Below are 17,864 nucleotides of genomic sequence, written 5' to 3'. Positions count from 1 at the left end.
GAGTATTTCAATACTTGCTCTGTTTTTCCACATAGACAGCTTTGCGGTTCTAAGCAGTGTTTATGTCCTTCTGTCTCATCGAGTGGGATCCGAGAACCTACTGTTGTAATGAAACGCCTGCATAGCTTTGGGATGTGGGGGCACCCAGAGGGAATCTCACATGGTCACAAGGAGATGGTACAGACTGCACACAGATAGTGCCCTGGTTTGGGATCGAACCCGGGTGAATGAGCTTTACCCTCTGTACCAGTGATGGAGTTCCACAGGCAGTTGCTGCAATGATGCTGTTCTGTTGGGTTTCTTGCAGGTTGCTGTTGGTTGGTGTTCCCGTCTCTCACAGACACAAGCTGGGTTGGACTCCACTCATGGTGGCGGCCATGAACAAAAACCACAGGTAGGTGCAGAGTCTGCCTCCGAGAGGCCAGTGGGCTACTGGTCAAATTACCTCACTGTTTTCCCTCTTTGCTTGTACTGCTTGCTAAACAGCAAATGGCCTCTTTATTAGGCAAACACACACACCTGCTTTCTCCATTCTCTGGAGTTTATAGAGAATGGTGCAAGAAACGAAGAAAACACATCCAGTGACTGGCAGTTTTGTGGGTGAAAATGCCTCGTTAATGAGGGAGGTCGGAGGGGATGGGCTACAGCAGCAGGTGAACACAAATGTATGCTCAGTGTCCACTTTATTGTGTACAGGAGGTAGACAGTAAAGTGGCACGGTGTAAATCATAATACACTGCAGCACAGTACAGTCCTTTCAGCCTACAATGTTGTGTCAGACTCTTAACCTACTCTGAGATCAATCTAGTGCTTCCCTCTTACATAGCCCTCCATTCTTCTATCATCCACATGCCTCTCTCTTAAATGTCCCTAATGGATCTGTCTCTACCACCACCCCTAACAGGGCGTTCTACACACCCACCACTGTCTGTCTATTTTAAAAAAAAAGCTCTATCTGACAGCCCCCTTATACTTTTCTGCAGTCACCTTAAAATGATGGCCATTTCCACCCTAGGAAGAATGCCACTTATCATCTCATACACCTCAAGCACATTGTACACTTTGGGTGTTTTTCTCTGAGGCTCTTTTACAAAAGAAAATCCTGGATCTGTGAAAGGTTTTGGACTCTGTGCTGAAGATGTATGTTCTTCACACGCTTATCCATTCATCACTGGGGGTAGGTTTGTCTTCTCCAAGTGCTGTGGGTTCTGAATTAATAAGGTTGTGGGGTGTCTTCCCGGATGGTGCTGGGGGATACTGTTTCTACTTTGAAATCCAAATTCGATTTGTGAGCCTCTGCGCAAATTTGCTTTCGAGTCTCGCTGACCCCGGAGAAAGAAACTTTTATCCGATCGTCTCCAGTTCATAAGCACAAGGCTTTAATGTCTCAGAACAAAGCTGTCGTCAGACCTGAACACAAAAGAGGCAGGATCCACGCTCTCCGATGCTGTGTGTGCACGTGCTTTAGTCTTGCGGTGGTGGGAACCTCTGTTCTCATGTTTACTTTAGTTTGTTTTTTGATGTCCTTTAGTCGCTCTGCTTGTGTGCGCGCAGCCTCTTCAGAAGAACAACCTTTGATGCATCACGCCGATAAGAATATGGAGCGAGGAACAGAGGGGGTGGGGAGGGCCACAGAGCTGCCCATTGAAGGAGGACATGCCTCTTTCTACTGCTTTGAAGTCCAAACTAGAATGTTTGTGATTGAAAACACCAGGGGAAAAAGTTCAGGAGGCTGAAAACCATTTTCTGGCAGTTTGTCTTTGTGTAAAGTAGCTGTGAAGGAGAGGACTAGATGAACAGCGATGAACTATAACTTCTATCTGCCGTTGGATTGAGGGGAGCCGGTGAGACCTATCTTTGAATCAGTCGGTAATTCAGCACTCAGACTAGTTGTTCCTGGTCAAAACCTCCACACACTAACCCACCCTTCAACAAACCCCCACCACCACTACTTTATCATTTCCTGTCGGTTACCTTATGTACAAACGCTCCTGCGCTTCACTCTATAGACATACAGTCAAACTATGTATATAAGCTATCTTACATGTTTGTATTAATTACTTCTTTTATTATTGTGTTCTTTATTGTGCTGTGTTTTTTTTTGTGCTGTATCAAATCCGGAGTAACAATTATTTGATTCTCTTTTATACTTATGTATTGGAAATCAGATTGAATTATCATAAAATTATCATCACAGATGCACATTTGTGAGTTATGTATTTAATTGGGCTCACTTTATCTAATTTTAGGACTTACATGAAGATCTGATCACATTTTAGGTCATATTTATGCAGAAATAGAGAAAATTCTACAGGATTCACAAACTTTCTAGCACCATTGTATGTATTACAGACATCGCATGTATAATATCATACATGACTGACCAAAATTTCTGATGCCAAAATAAACTACATTTCTGCCTGCACCTTCTCCATTTCTCTTCTGCTCATCTCACAACCTCTTAAAAACCATTATTGTATCCGATTCTACTACCTCCTCTTGCAGCCTGATTCAAGCACCCACTCTCTGTGTTTAAAGTAAAACTTACCGTGAACATAGAGCATAAAACATGGAACATCAAACACATTACAGGTCCTTTGGCCCATGATGTGCCGAAATTTCAAACTACTCTTTCAATCTAACCCTTCCTTCCCATATAGCCTTCTATTTTTTTTATCATCCATGTGCCAGAAAGTTAGTGAGCCTTGGAGAATTTCCTCTATTTCTGCATAAATCTGACCTAAAATGTGATCAGATCTTCATGGAAGACCTAAAACTAGATGAGGAGAACTCAATTAAATAAATAACACAAAACATTATACTTGTTCTTTTATTTATTGAGGAAAAATATCTACTTGTATTTGTTGGAAGAAGTATGTGAACCTTTGCTTTCAGTAACTGGTGCGACCCCCCCCCCCCCCACCGCCCATACAGCAATAACTTCCACCAAACGTTTCTGGTAACTGTTGATCAGTCCTGCACATTAGTTTGGAGGAATTTTGGGCCATTCCTCCTTACAAAAATGCTTCAGCTCTAGAATGTTGGTGGGCTTCCTTGCATGAACAGCTTGCTTCAGGTCCTTCCACAATATTTCTATAGGATTAAGGTCAGGACTTTGGCTTGGCCATTCCAAAAGATGAATTTTCTTCTTTTTAAACCATTCTCTTGTTTACTTACTTGGGCTATTGTCTTGTTGCGTTATCCAACTTCTATTAAGCTTCAGGTGATGGACTGCTATCCTGACATTCTCCTGTAAAATGTCTTAATACAATTTTGAACTCATTGTTCCCTCAACAATTGCAAGCTGTCTAGGCTCTGAGGCAGCAAAGAAGCCCCAAACCATGATGCTCCTTCCCCATGCTTCATAGTTGGGATGAGGTTTGGTGTTGGTATGCAGTGCCCTTTTTCCTCCAAACATAGCAATGTGCGTTTCTACCAAAAAGTTCAACTTTTGTCTTATCTGTCCACAGAACATTGTCCTAGAAGCATTGTGGAACATCCAGGTGGCCTTTTGCAAATTTGAGATGTGCAGCAATTTTTTTGGAGAGCAGTGTTTTCTTCCATGTTGTCCTTCTATGAACACCATTCTCGTTCAGTGGTTTTCTTACAGTGGACTCATGAACAGAGATTTTTAGCAAGTTCTAGAGATTTCTGCAGGTCTGTTGCGAGTACCCTTGGGTTCTTTTTCCCCTCCTTCAGCATTGCATGTTGTGCTCTTGGTGTGATCTTTGCAGGATGTCCACTCCTAGGGAGAGTAACAACAATACTGAGTTTACTGCATCTTAGACAATTTCTCTTACTGTGGGCTGATGAACACTTAGGTCTATAGGAATGTGTTTGTAGCCTTTTCCAGCTTCATGCATCTCTACAATTTTTCTTCTGAGGCCCTCTTGACAGTTGTTTTGATCAAGGCATGCATGGTGCACATAAAGAGGTCATTTTTGAGAAGAGCAGGCTCTGTCAGTAACCTGACTTTCTGTGTCTTTTTCATAGGGCAGGGCAGCTCTACAACCCACACCTCCAGTCTCATCTCATTGATTGGGACACCTGACTCTAATAGTTTTTGTAGAAGGCATTACCCCAGAGGCTCACATACTTTTTCTAACAAATACATATATTATTGGATCATTTTTCTCAATAAATAAATGAACAAGTATAATGTTTTTGTGTTATTTATTTAACTGGATTCTCTTTATCTAAGTTTTGCGTGAAGATCTGATCACATTTTAGGTCCTAGTTATGCAGAAATAGAGAAAATTTTACAGGGTTCACAAACTTTTTAGCACCACTGTAAGAGTGACTTAAATGTCCCTAATTTATTTGCTTCCACCACCACCCCGAACAGAGTGTTCCACACACCCATGACTCTCTCTAAAGAACCTATATAACTGATTCCCCTTATACTCTCTTCCAATCATTGTAAAATTATACCCTCCTTGTATTAGCTATTCCCACCCTGGGAAAATGTCTTTGGCTGTCCACTCAATCCCTGGCTCATATCATCTTATACACCTTTCATCTTGAATGCTATCACCTCTTTCAAAGCGAAATGAAGCAACGTAGGTGACATCCGGAGAGCTTGATGCCTCTTACGTTTGCCTTGACTGTCAAAGTATGTAGGACCCATTACGAACTCCCACAGCCACTGATGACCATCTGATTTCAGACTCTGAGGCTGATATGTGAGCTTCCTTCAGGAGTTTGAACCCACAGAAAGTATCCAGCCTGGATGAGGTACCTGGTCAATTACAAAAGACCTGTGCTGATCAACTGGCTGGAGTGTTCACTGAGATCTTTAACCTTTCGCTTCAGCAATCTGAAATACCCACCTGCTTCAAACAGGCCTAAGAAGAACATGATGAGCTGTCTCGATGGCTATCATCCAGTAGCACTGTGATGAAGTGCTTTGAGAGATTGGTAATGAAACATATCAACTCCTGTCTGAGAAGTGATTTGGATCCTACCAGCACAACAGGTCCTCAGCAGATGCCATTTCATTGGCTCTTCACTCAACCCTGGAACATCTGGACAGTGAAGGTTCATACGTCAGGATGCTCTTTAATCACTACAACTTGGAATTCAATACTATCATCCCCTCAAAACTAATCAATAAGCTCCAAGACCTTGGCCTCAATACCTCCTTTTGCAACTGGATCCTCATTTTCCTCACTTGCAGACCCCATGCAGTTTGGATTGGCAACAACATCTCTTCCACAATCTCCATCAACACAGGTGCACCACAAGGCTCTGTGCTTAGTCCCCTGCTCTACTCACTTTTAACTTATGACTGTGAGGCTAAGCACAGCTCCAATGCCATATTTTAGTTTGCTGACAACACCACTATCATAGACTGAGTCAAAGGTGGTGACAATCAGCATATAGGAAGGAGATTGAAATTCTGGCTGAGTGGTGCCACATCAACAACTTCTTACTCAGTGTCAGCAACACCAACGTGCTGATATTGACTTCACAAGGAGGAAACTAGAGGTCCATGAGCCAGTCCTCATTGGGGGATCGGAGGTGGAGAGTGTCAACAACTTTAAATTCCTCGGTGTTATCATTTCAGAGGACCTGTTCTGGGCCCAGCACTAAGTGCAATTACAACAAAAGCACTGCAGTGCCTGTACTTCCTTAAAAGTTTGTGAAGATTTGACATAACATCTGAAACTTTGACAAACTTCTGCAGATGTGTGGTGGAGATTATATTGACTGGTTGCATCACGGCCTGATATTGAAACACCAGTGTCCTTGAACGGAAAGTAGTGGATATGACCTAGACAATATGAGTAAAGTCCTCCCACCATTGAGCACATCTACATAGTGTTGTTGCAGAAAACCAGCATCCATCATCAGGGACCTCCACCACCAGCTTCAGGAACAGTTACTACCCCTCAACCATTAAGCTCCTGAACCAGAGGGGATAACTTCACTCGCTCCTTCACTGATCTGTTCAAGGACTCTTGATCTCATATTCTCGATAATTATTGCTTATTTACTTATTATTTTTTTCTTTCTTTTTGTATTTGTACAGTTTGTTGCCTTTTGTTTACTAGGTGACTACTCTGTTGGTGCGGTCTTTCATTATGGTTATTGGATTTATTGTGTGTGTCCGCAAGACAGCGAATCTCAGGGTTGTATATGGTGACATATACACTATGTACTTCGATAATAAATTTACTTTGAGCTTTGAAAAGCCCTGGCTCAATCAATCTTTCCTCATAAGACATGCTCTCTGTTCCTGGTCACATCGTGGTAAATCTTTGCACCCTTTCTAAATACATATAGAACATTACCCTAGCCCTCACCCTAAATGCACAAATTTGAGTCCTTGTCACCTTAAGTGCATGATCTGGAGTCCAGGCCACCTGGGAAAGAAACCCTGACACTCTTCCCTTTTCAGTGCCTCTTACAACTTTATAAACTTCAGCCTCTGATGATCCAGAGAAAACTACCCAAATCTCCCCAGCCTCTGAACATGAGATTCTGTAGATACTGAACACACACAAAATGCATGAGGAGCTCAGCAGGTGAGGCAGCATTTATGAATGGCAATTAAACCTGATTAGTCTCCAACCTGATGGCGTTGACACTGATATCTCTAACTTTCAGTGACCACTCCCCCACCTTTGTTTTCCTTCATTCTGGTGGCCCTCTCACTCCTCCTCCTCCCCTGCCCTCATGATCTGCCCATCCCCTCCCTCTGCTTCCATATACATCTTTCCTTTCTCCCAAAGTCCACTCTCCTCTCCTATCAGATTCCTCCTTCAGCTCCTTAACACTTCCCACCTGTCACCTCCCAACTTCTTGCTTCATCCTCCCTCCCCCACCAAATCCACCTTCTCCTTCAGTAGTCTTACCTATTCTGCCAGCTTGTACTCCTCCCACTTCCTCCACCTTATTCTGGCTTCTGCCCCCTTCCTTTCCAGTCCCAACGAAGGGTCTCAGCCCAAAATGTGGACTATTTATTCCTCCGCATAAATGCTGCCTGCCCTGCTGAGCTCCTCCAGCATTTTGTGTGTGTTACTCTGAATTTCCAGCATCTGTAGAATCTCTTGTGCTTATAAATCACTGTTGGTAGGCAGAGGCTCCAGGACCATCCCATCTTCAATACCCCTCTTAAGATGCTGCCTGACTTACTGAGTTCTTCCAGCACTTTAAATCAGGCTGATCAAAGCAGCATTTCTTAGAAACCTGAAGTCTGCTGGAAAACTCGGGAAGTTTTGCTGAAGGTTGGAAGGAAGAGGCAGATTCTCAAAGCCCTCAGAAGGAGTTTGTCACTATTTAATGCCTTTTACCAACTGGGAATAGCACCCACATCTTTCTCTTCTTAAGCCCATCACCCCTACTGGGGCATGGGCCATTGGCAGTCCTCAGTCCTGGTCAGTTTTTCAAGATTAGCCCATCTTCAAAGATCTTTCCTCCCAGGGATGAGGTCTTTGGAGCTTCCGTAGCTCTGGGTTTTTAACGGGATGAGAATGCTAGCCTTTTGCAGCCAGGCTTGGGACTCTCCGTGGCAGAGTTAGTGCCTACATCGCTGTGTTAATAATCCAGCGAATGCTGGTTCAAATCCCAGCACGGCAGTTCAGAAATTTCACTTCAGTTTAAACAGAAATAAAAAATCTGCTCTCAGTAAAAGTAATCATAAAGTTGTCTGATTGTTGCAAAGTCCCAACAGATTGGCTAATGATCTTCAGTAAAGGGAATCTGCCATGTTTTTACCCATCCTGGCTTAGCTGTGACTTCAGACACACAGTAATGTTGTTGACTTTGCTGCCCTCTGAAGTGGCCCAGTACACCACTCATTTCAGAGCCATCAGGGTGAGCAATAAAAGCTGGGCTAGCCAGCGGCCCTCATCCGCAGAGTGAAGTTAGGCTCAATGCACAGATAGCAGATCTGAAGTGCCAGGCTATAAAAGATGCAATTTTATCCAGGCTTCCATTATGTCTTAGCTTTGTCCTGGCTGAGCTCAATCAATACAGTTCACCCAAGTGCCAGCGTATGCATTCAAAATTGTCACCAGCATGGGGGGCTGGTGTGGAGGGTGGAGGTGAGAAGGGAGCACCGCGCTGCTGGAGGCACAATGAGGGGAGAGTGTCGTGGTGAGGAGGGAGCGCTGTAGTAGGGGCAATGAGGAGGGAGAGTGTGCTGCAGGAGGGACAATAAAGAGGGGCTGCGAGGAGGGAGTGCTGTGCTGTGGGAGGGAGAGTAAAGAGAAGTGATGAAGAGGGAGCGCGTTCTGCGGGAGGGACAATAAAGAGGGCCGGTGAGGAGGGAGCGTTCTGCTGCAGGAGGAGTGGTTGGAAGGAAACTACCATGCTGTGGGAGGGTAGTACTGAGGGAGCTTTGCTCTGCGACGTGTAATACTGTGGGAGTGGCACACTGTGGGCAAGGCAATGAGGAGGGTGCACTGTTGTGGCACTGAGGGAGTGCCATACTGCAGGTGGGGGTGGTAATGAGGCAACTGTGCAGTGTAGTAAGCAGGCAACACTGATGTGGGGCTCAGTGTTTTACTGAGGGAGTACCATGCTTTGGGAGGGGCGGTGAGAAGATAGCATCACTGTGGGAAGACCAGTGAGAAGGGAGTGTCACTCTGCCGGAATGGTGTTGAGGAGGGAGCGTCATTCTGTGGGAGGGGTTGTGAGGAGGGAGTGTCACTCTGTGGGAGGGGTTGTGATGAGGGAGCGTCCCTCTGTTGAATGGGTGTTGAGGAGGGAGCTTCATTCTGTGGGAGGGAGCTCCACACCATAGACTGCCAATGAGACCTTGCACCAATAGGGAAGGGTATAGGAGTATTTAACTATTGCATAAATTTTTTAATTAAGGTCTTGTTTTCAAGTTCCTCCAGTGTTATTAGGAAAACAGTGAGATTCTTCCAATGCATATGGGCCAGTATTAATTGTGAGGCATGGGTCATTAAAACAGGTTTGCTGGTAATACTGGCAGTAGCATGGGTGAGAGCCGGCTGTGATCAAGGTGTCTGCTGTGTTACATACGGACAGCAGTGTCCACTGTTCAACAAGTTCTTATCTGGCGTGAGAGGCTAGTTAAGTGTATTCCTGCTCTTGTTGACTACAAAAGCCAGCAGATGTTTAATGTGTGTCAGAATCCGGGCTGTTGTTGCTGTCTCTGATGTTTACAAAGCTGTCCAGCGGCCCCACCACTCGGGAAAGCCACGTCCATATATAACTGCCACCATACCTTCCCATTCGCGGAGCTATGGTCTTTGTGTCCGGCAGCCCCGCAGGGATCAGCGATTGCCCCGGTTCACCACACTTGACTGCCCTGTTCCTTCTGGTTTTAGCTGAACTCAATGAGACCCAGCCCCCTCCCTCTTGGTCCCCATACCAAACTCCCAGTTACACATCAGCATGCTTATTTACAGGGTCATTTACTGGATTCACTGGTTTCAATTACGTTCAACAAGTTTTGAAGACTTTACCTCGCTGTTTTCTATATATTCCCTTCTTTCTTGTGTTCTTCATCTGTCTCTCTTGCTCTTGTTTTTTTTTGTCTCTGTCTCTGTATCATTTTGTCTCTCCATCTCTCTGTCTCATTCTCTTTGTTTCTCTCTCATTCTGTCTTGTTCCTTCTCTCTCACTCTCTCATTATTTTTTCTTCCCCTTCATTCTTTCTTTGTCACATTCTCTCTCTCTCACTCACACACACACACAAAAATCTCTCTCAATGATAGACCAAACTTCTCTACATTTTTATGTTCATTGAAAGTCTGTCGTTTGCACATTGTGACTATTCGTATCATTACGTTGTCCACCCACTGCATTTAGGGAGGACACAAGAAAGTTGGAGCAGAGCTAGACCACCTGAACTCTGAAACCTGCCCACCATTCACCCTGATCAGGCCTAACTTGCTGTAAGGGTTAATTAGAGTATTGCATTCAGTTCAGGTCCCCTCATTATAGGAATGATGTGAAAGCTTTGGAGGGGGTGCAGATGAGATTTACCAGCATGCAGCCTGGACTAGAGGGTGTGTCTTATGAGGCTGAGCAAGATGGGTCTTTTCTCTTTGAAGCAAAGGAGGATGAGAGGTGACTTGATAGAGATAGAACCATAGAACATTACAGTACAGAAACAGGCCTTTTGGCCCTTCTTGGCTGTGCCGAACCATTTTTCTGACTAGTTCCACTGACCTGCATTTGGACTATATCCCTCCATACACCTCTCATCCATATACCTGTCCAAGGTAATCTTAAATGTTTAAAGTGCGTCCGCATTTACCACTTCATCTGGCAGCTCATTCCACACTCCCACCACTCTCTGTGTGAAGAAGCCTCCCCCTAATGTTCCCTTTAAACTTTTCCCCTTCACCCTTAACCCTTGTCCTCTGTTTTATTTCTCCCCTAGCCTCAGTGGAAAAAGCCTGCTTGCGTTCACTCTGTCTATACCCATCATAATTTTATATACCGCTATCAAATCTCCCCTCATTCTTCTACGCTCCAGGGAATAAAGTCCTAACCTATTCAACCTTTCTCTGTAACTCAGTTTCTCAAGTCCCGGCAACATCCTTGTAAACCTTCACTGCACCCTTTCATCCTTATTAATATCTTCCCCGTAATTCGGTGACCAAAACTGCACACAATACTCCAAATTCAGCCTCACCAATGCCTTATACAACTTCACCATAACATTCCAACTCTTATACTCAGTACTTTGATTTATATAGGCCAATGTACCAAAAGCTCTCTACAACCCTTTCTACCTGTGACCCCACTTTTAGGGAATTTTGTATCTTTATTCCCAGATCCTTCTGTTCTACTGCTCTCCTTGGTGCCCTACCATTTACCCTTGTATGTTCTCCCTTTGCTTGTCCTTCCAAAGTGCAATATCTCACACTTGTCTATATTAAACTCCATCTGCCATTTTTCAGCCCATTTTTCCAGCTGGTCCAAATCCCTCTGCAAGCTTTGAAAACCTTCCTCACTGTCCATTACACCTCCAATCTTTGTATCGTCAGTAAATTTGCTGATCCAATTTACCACATTATCATCCAGATCATTGATATAGATGATAAATAACAATGGACCCAGCACTGGTCCCTGTGGCACACCACTAGTCACAGACCTCCACTCTGAGAAGCAATCCTCCACTACCGCTCTCTGGCTTCTCCCATTGAGCCAATGTCTAATCCAATTTACCACCTCACCATTTGTACCTAGCAACTGAATCTTCCTAATTAACCTCTCATGTGGGACCTTGTCAAAGGCCTTACTGAAGTCCAGTGAGACAACATCTTCTGCCTTCCCTTCATCCATTTTCCTGGTAACCTCCTTGAAAAACTCTGATAGATTTGTTAAACATGACCTACCAACACAAAGCCGTGTTGACTCTCCCTAATAAGTCCCTGTCTATCCAAATACTTGTAGATCCTATCTCTTAGTACTCCTTCCAATAATTTACCCACTACCGACATCAAACTTACCGGCCTATAATTTCCAGGATTACTTTTAGAGCCTTTTTAAACAACAGAACAACATGAACTATCCTCCAATCCTCCGGCACCTCACCCGTAGGTACTGAAATTATAAATATACCTGCCAGGGCCCCTGCAATTTCAACACTAGTCTCCTTCAAGGTACGAGGGAATACCCTGACAGGTCCTGGGGGTTTATCTACTCTGATTTGCCTCAAGACAGCGAACACCTCCTCCTCTTCAATCTGAATAGGTTCCATGACCTCACTACTTGTTTGCCTTGTTTCCATAGACTCCATGCCAGTTTATTTAGTAAATACAGATGCAAAAAACCCATTTAAGCTCTCCCCCATTTCTTTTGGTTCCATACATAGCCGACCACTCTGATCTTCAAGAGGACCAATTTTATCCCTTACTATCCTTTTGCTCTTAATATACCCGTAGAAGCTCTTAGGATTATCCTTCCCCTTGACTGCCAAAGCAACTTCATGTCTTCTTTTAGCCCTGATTTCGTTCTTAAGTATTTTTGCACTTTTTATACTCTTCAAGCTCCTTATTTGCTCCCTGTTTCCTATACATGTCATACATCTCTCTCTCCTTCTTTATCAGAGTTCCAATATCCCTCGAGAACCAAGGTTCCTTATTCTTATTCACTTTGCCTTTAACCCTGTCAGGAACATACAAACTCTGCACTCTCAAAATTTCTCCTTTGAAGGCCTCCCACTTACCAATCACCTCCTTGCCAGAGAACAACCTGTCCTAATCTACGCTTTTTAGATCCTTTCTCATTTCAATTTCTCAATTTCTCATTCTCAATTTGGCCTTTTTCCAGTTTAGAACCTCAACCCGGGGACCAGATCTATCTTTATCCATGATCAAGTTGAAACTAATGGTGTTATGATCACTGGAACCAAAGTATTCCTCTACACACACTTCCGTCACCTGTCCTAACTTGTTTCCTAATTGGAGATCTAATATTGCATCCTCTCTAGTCAGTACAAGATAAGAGGCATAGATCATGCAGATGCACAGTAGAGAGCATCCTAACAAGCTGCATGGTATGAGAACTGCACTGCAGCAGACAGGAAGGCTCTACAACAGGTAATTAAACCTGCCCAACACATCGCCGGGAGGGGGGGGAGGGAGAGAGAGAGGGGGGGGGGGGGAGAGGGAGAGAGGGGGAGGGGGAGAGGGAGAGAGCTGTTTCTCCTATTCCCATCAGGGAGGAGGGTATGAATCCATGGCAATTCTTTGATGATTGTGAAAGAATACAGCCCAAGAACGTCTGCCAGCTCTTGGGCTGTATTCCTTGGAGTTCAGGAGAATGAGGCGGGGGGGGGGGGGGATCTCATAGAAACATTCCGAATGTTAAAAGGCCTGAACAGATTAGATATGGTAAAGTTATTTCCCATGGTAGGGGAGTCTAGGACAAGACGGCATGACTTCAAGATTGAAGGATGTCCATTCAGAACTGAGGTGCGGAGAAATTACTTTAGTCAGAGGGTGGCATATCTGTGGAATTTGTTGCCATGAGCAGCTGTGGAGGACAAGTCATTGGGTGCATTTAAGACAGAGGTAGGTAAGTTCTTGATTAGCCAGGGCAGAAAAGGGTATGGGGAGAAGGTAGGGGAGTGGGGATGACTTGAAGAATTGGATCAGCCCATGATTGAATGGCAGAACAGACTAGATGGGCCAAATGGCCTACTTCTGCTCCTGTACCTTATGGCCTTATCGTCTCAGAATGAGAGGGAGAGAGGGGCTACGAGGAGTTAACATGGGCTAAGAATAGTACAGAGCTATTATTGTGTTTTCTGGTAGTTACCTTTTTGTAAATACTGGCAGTTTTCACTATTCTTGTAAGTTTGTTTTTGACGCAGCCAATAAACACCCTTGCGCTAAAGTGCTAAGCGACTCCAGCCATCTTTTCTTTGGTCATAACCCACATATTTAACAGCTGTACTGTATCCACCACCACGTACTGAGGTGTTCTTATTTCTTCATTCCTCCTCACCTTCTGTCTCAGGTGAGGCACCTATCCATCCAACCTCAATGTCCCTAAAGAAGAGCGTTTGATGGCTCTGTCCCTCTATTCACTAGAACTCAGAAGAATAAGAGGACGGGGGGGAAATCTCATTGAAAGCTATTGAATAATGAAAGGTCTTAATAGAGAGGATGTTTCTATGGTGGGAGTGTAAGACCAGAGGACACAGCCTCAGAATAAAGCGGTGTCCTTTTAGAATGGTAATGAGGAGGAAGTTCTTTAGCTAAAGACTGGTGACTCTGTGGAAATTTTGCCACAAGCAGTGGTGGAGGCCAAGACTTTATGTATATTTGAAAAAAGTTAGTCTGTCCCGAGCCTCATAGGCTCATCAGGCCAGTGCTAATGCCAGTTTCCATGGCGTGAAGTGACTGAGAGTACGAGACAACAACCTCTGCAAATACAAGAACAAAAAATACAAAATAATAATTATACATAAATAAGCAATAACTACAGAGAAAGTGAGATGAAGAGCCCTTGAAAGTGAGCCTATAGGTTATGGGAACAGTTCAGTGTTGAGGTGAGTGAAAGTGAATAAAGTTATCCCTCTGGTTCAGGAGCTTGTTCGCTGAGCAGTAACAACTATTCCTGAACCAGGTGGTGTGAGTCCTGAGGCTCCTGAACCACCTCTCTGATGGCTGCAGCAAGGAGAGAAACCTGAATGACAGGGGTCCTTGATGGTGGTCCCTTAAGCACAACATTAACGTACGAAGATTATTTGATGGTTCTGGGCCTGTACTCATTGGAGTTCAGAAAAATGAGGGGGGAGAATGAAGAATGAAATCTGCCAAATATTGAAAGGCCTAGAAAGAGTGGACACGGAGAGGATGTTTACTACAGTGGGAAAGTCTTGGACCAGAGCAAACAACCTCAGAATACGTGGACGCACCTTTAGAACAGAGATGAGGAGGTATTTCTTTAGTCACTGGGTGGTGAATCTGTGGAATTCATTGACACGGATGACAGTGGAGTCTGTCATTGGGTATACTGTGCCTATAAAGAGTATCCACCACCCCCTCTCAGGAAGTTTTCATCTTTTGTTGTTTTACCACATTGAATCACAGTGGAACAGTGGATTTAATTCGGCTTTTCTACCACTGATTAATAGAAAAGACTCTTATGTGTCAAAATGAAAATTTCTACAAATTGGTCTAAATTTATTACAATTATTAAACACAAAATAATTGATTGCATAATTACTCACCTCCTTCAAGTCAGTATTTAGTAGCTGCACCTTTGGCAGCAATTATAGCCTTGAGTCTGTGTGGATAGGTCTCTGTCAGATTTGCACATCTGGACACCGTAATTTCCCCCTATTCTTCTTACAAAGTGTGGCGCGTGGCCAAGTGGTTACTAGAGTTGGGCTAGCGATCTGAAGGTTGTGAGTTCGAGCCCCAGCCAAGGCAGTGTGTTGTGTTCTTGAGCAAGGGACTTAACCACACATCACTCCAGTCCATCCAGCTGAAAATGGGTACCGCGCAAAATGCTGAGGGTTAACCTCGCGATAGACTGGCATTCTATCTGGGGGGAGTCTCGTACTCTCAGTTGCTTCACACCACGGAAACCGGCATAAGCACCGGCCTGATGAGCCTATAAGGCTTGGGACAGGCTTTAACTACTTCTTTACAAAACCACTCAAGCTCTGTCAGATTGCATGGGGATCATGAGTTAACAACTCTTTTCAAGTCCAGCCACAAATTTTCAATTAGATTGAGGTCTGGACTTTGGTCCGGGACATAAACTTCGTTGTTTTTAACCCATTCCTGTGTAGCTTTGGTTTTACACTTGGGGTCATTGTCTTGCTGGAAAACAAATCTTTCCACAAGTCGCAGTTCTCTTGCAGGCTACATCAGGTTTTCCTCCAGGATTTCCCTGTATTTTGCTGCATTCATTTTACCCTCTACCTTCACAAGCTAAGGCCTGCTGTAGTGAAGCATCCCCACAGCATGATGCAGCCACCACCTTGCTTCACGATATGAATGGTGTGTTTTTGATGTTGTGTGGAGTTTGGCTTAAGCCAAACATAGTATTTAGTCTGATGACCAGAAAGCTCAATTTTGGTTTCATCAGACCATGAAACGTTGTTCCTGCTGACTTCAGGGTCTCCCACATTTCTGGGAAATTCTAGCTGAGATTTCATGTGAGTTTTTTTTTCAACAGTGGTTTTCTCTTTGTCACTCTCCCATAAAGCTGTGACTGGTGAAGCACCCGGGCAACAGTTGTTGTATGCGCAGTCTTCTGCATCTCAGTCACTGAAGTTTGTAACTCCTCCAGAGTTGTTATAGGTCTCTTGTTGGCCTTCTTCACTAGTCCCCTTCTTGAACAGTCACTCAGTTTTTGAGGACACCCTGCAAGATTTGTAGCTGTTCTGTAAATTCTTTCCATTTCTTGATGATTGACTTAACTGTGTTCCAAGGGATATTCAGTGTCTTGGAAATTTTCTTGTATCCATCTCCTGACTTGTGCTTTCCAATAACCTTTTCGCAGAATTGCCTGTTCTTTTATCTTCATGATGTAGTTTTTGGCAGGATACTGACTCACCAGCAGTTGGTCCAGGTGTATTTTTACTACAATCAGTTGAAACACATGATTGTACACAGGTTTATATGTAACTAGGTAACCTTAACTAATTATGTGGCCTCTAAAACTAATTGTTTGGACCAATGACGATTTGGTGTATAAAGAGGGTGAATACTTAGGCAATCACATATAGTGTGTTTTATATTTGTAAATTAATTTAGATCACTCTGTAAAGATCTATTTTCACTTTGATACGAAAGAGTCTTCTTCTGTTGATCAGTGTCAAAAAAGCCAAATTAAATCCACTGTGATTCAATGTTGTAAAACAATAAACCATCAAAACTTCCGGGGGAGGGGAGGAATATATTTTTATAGGTACTGTATTTAAAGTGGAGATTAATAGGCTCTTGATTAGTAAGGGTGTTAAAGTTTATGGCAAGGGGGGAGCAGAATGGGGTTGAGAGGGAAAATAAATCACTCATGATGGAATGGCAGAGCAGAATGAGTGGGCTGAATGTCCTGATGTCATGTCTGCTATGGGAGTGGTGGTACTGAGGACAGGTCACACTTTGGGTGGGGCAGTACTGAGAGATAGTCATGCTGTGGGAGGGGTGGTCCTATCAGAATGCGCTATTCATGAGAGTTTTGTTTGTTCTGCCTGCAGTGTGGTAAAGGTTCTGTTGGAGGCTGGTGCTGACCCCAATCTTGGAGATGAATTCAGAAATGTGTACGAGACATCGAGGGAGAAACGCATCCATTCTTTGGAAGGTGCGTGGTTTGACAGTGCTTCATGTCTGTGTTCTGTCCTGAATCATTCACTCCTCACCCACTGAGTATAAACATTGTTATCTGTGCTTTCAAATCCTTAATGGAGCTTGGCCATTCCTGTCTTCAGAATCTTCACAATTCCAAAAAGCCTGCACCATCCAGACCCTGACTCTGGAATTCAATTCCAAACCTCACTGCTTCTCTTTTCTCAAACCTGCTCCTTTAAGATCTGTGGACCTGATGAAGTGTCTCGCCTGAAACATTGGCTCATTATTCCTCTCCACAGATGCTGCCTGGCCTGCCGAGTCCCTCCAGCACTTTGTGTGTGTTGCTCGGATTTTCGGCATCTGCAGATTTTCTGTTGTTTGCGTTTAATGAGGTAGCCTCAGCTGCTTCTGTGGGCAGAGAATTCCAGATGTACTATTCTCTGGGAAAACTAGTTCCTCCTCATTTCCATCTTGAATCTACTAGAGATTCTAGTATGTCTTCTGAATCTGCTGTGTCTTCTAGTCTCACTTACCAGAGGAAACAACTTGCCTGCCTCTATCCTATCTTGAGGCCCTCTGCTGGTTGGGGTTGACCATGGATGTTGTGTCCTAGCTGTCTACGTTGTTGATGCTATGCCGTCAGTGTGCAACCAGGGTGGTACAATATGGAGGGCAAGCTGTTGCCAATGGAGCAAGCTCCCCCTTTTCATGCAGCTGATGAATTCAAAGGAATGGCAGAGACTGACACAGTTTGGCACCACTGGCATCACAGGAGTTGCTGGTCAGTATTGAACTCAGTGTAGGACTGCCTTAGGGACTCTAGCTTTGGATTTTTCCTTCGATGTTTACTCCTGAAGCCTTCCCCGTGAGTGGGTATAGCCGTAAGACAGCAGATGTTTGAGGTCAGAGTTTCCCTTCTCCTTGATGAGCTGCTGACCGCAGATGAGCCCCATCTTCATGAAGGGGTTTTCAGGTGCCAGTAAACAGCCTTTGCCCCTTCTCCTGTCAGTAGAAACTGGGCTTAGTAGCTAAGCCAGGAGCTGGAGCTGTCATAATTGTATATGTTTCTACAAAATCCCCGCTCATTTTTCTGATCTGCTGTTAGTTTGCAGAATGGGGACA

At 44.2% G+C, this 17,864-nt stretch overlaps 1 protein-coding gene across 1 annotated transcript in view; it reads left to right on the top strand.

The window, feature by feature from the left end:
• Positions 1 to 17,864, top strand: part of clpb (ClpB family mitochondrial disaggregase) — a 170,696-nt gene that overhangs the window by 22,494 nt on the left and 130,338 nt on the right. Inside the window, exons 3-4 of the mRNA XM_059963614.1 lie at positions 308 to 394; positions 16,652 to 16,755. Of these exons, the coding sequence (XP_059819597.1) occupies positions 308 to 394; positions 16,652 to 16,755 (191 nt within the window). The remainder of the gene's footprint in view (positions 1 to 307; positions 395 to 16,651; positions 16,756 to 17,864) is intronic.

This window comes from Hypanus sabinus, chromosome 3 (assembly GCF_030144855.1).
Source record: "Hypanus sabinus isolate sHypSab1 chromosome 3, sHypSab1.hap1, whole genome shotgun sequence".
NCBI lineage: Eukaryota > Metazoa > Chordata > Chondrichthyes > Myliobatiformes > Dasyatidae > Hypanus > Hypanus sabinus.
Note: the sequence above shows the minus strand (reverse complement) of the source record. Positions and strands in the feature narration are given on the sequence as shown.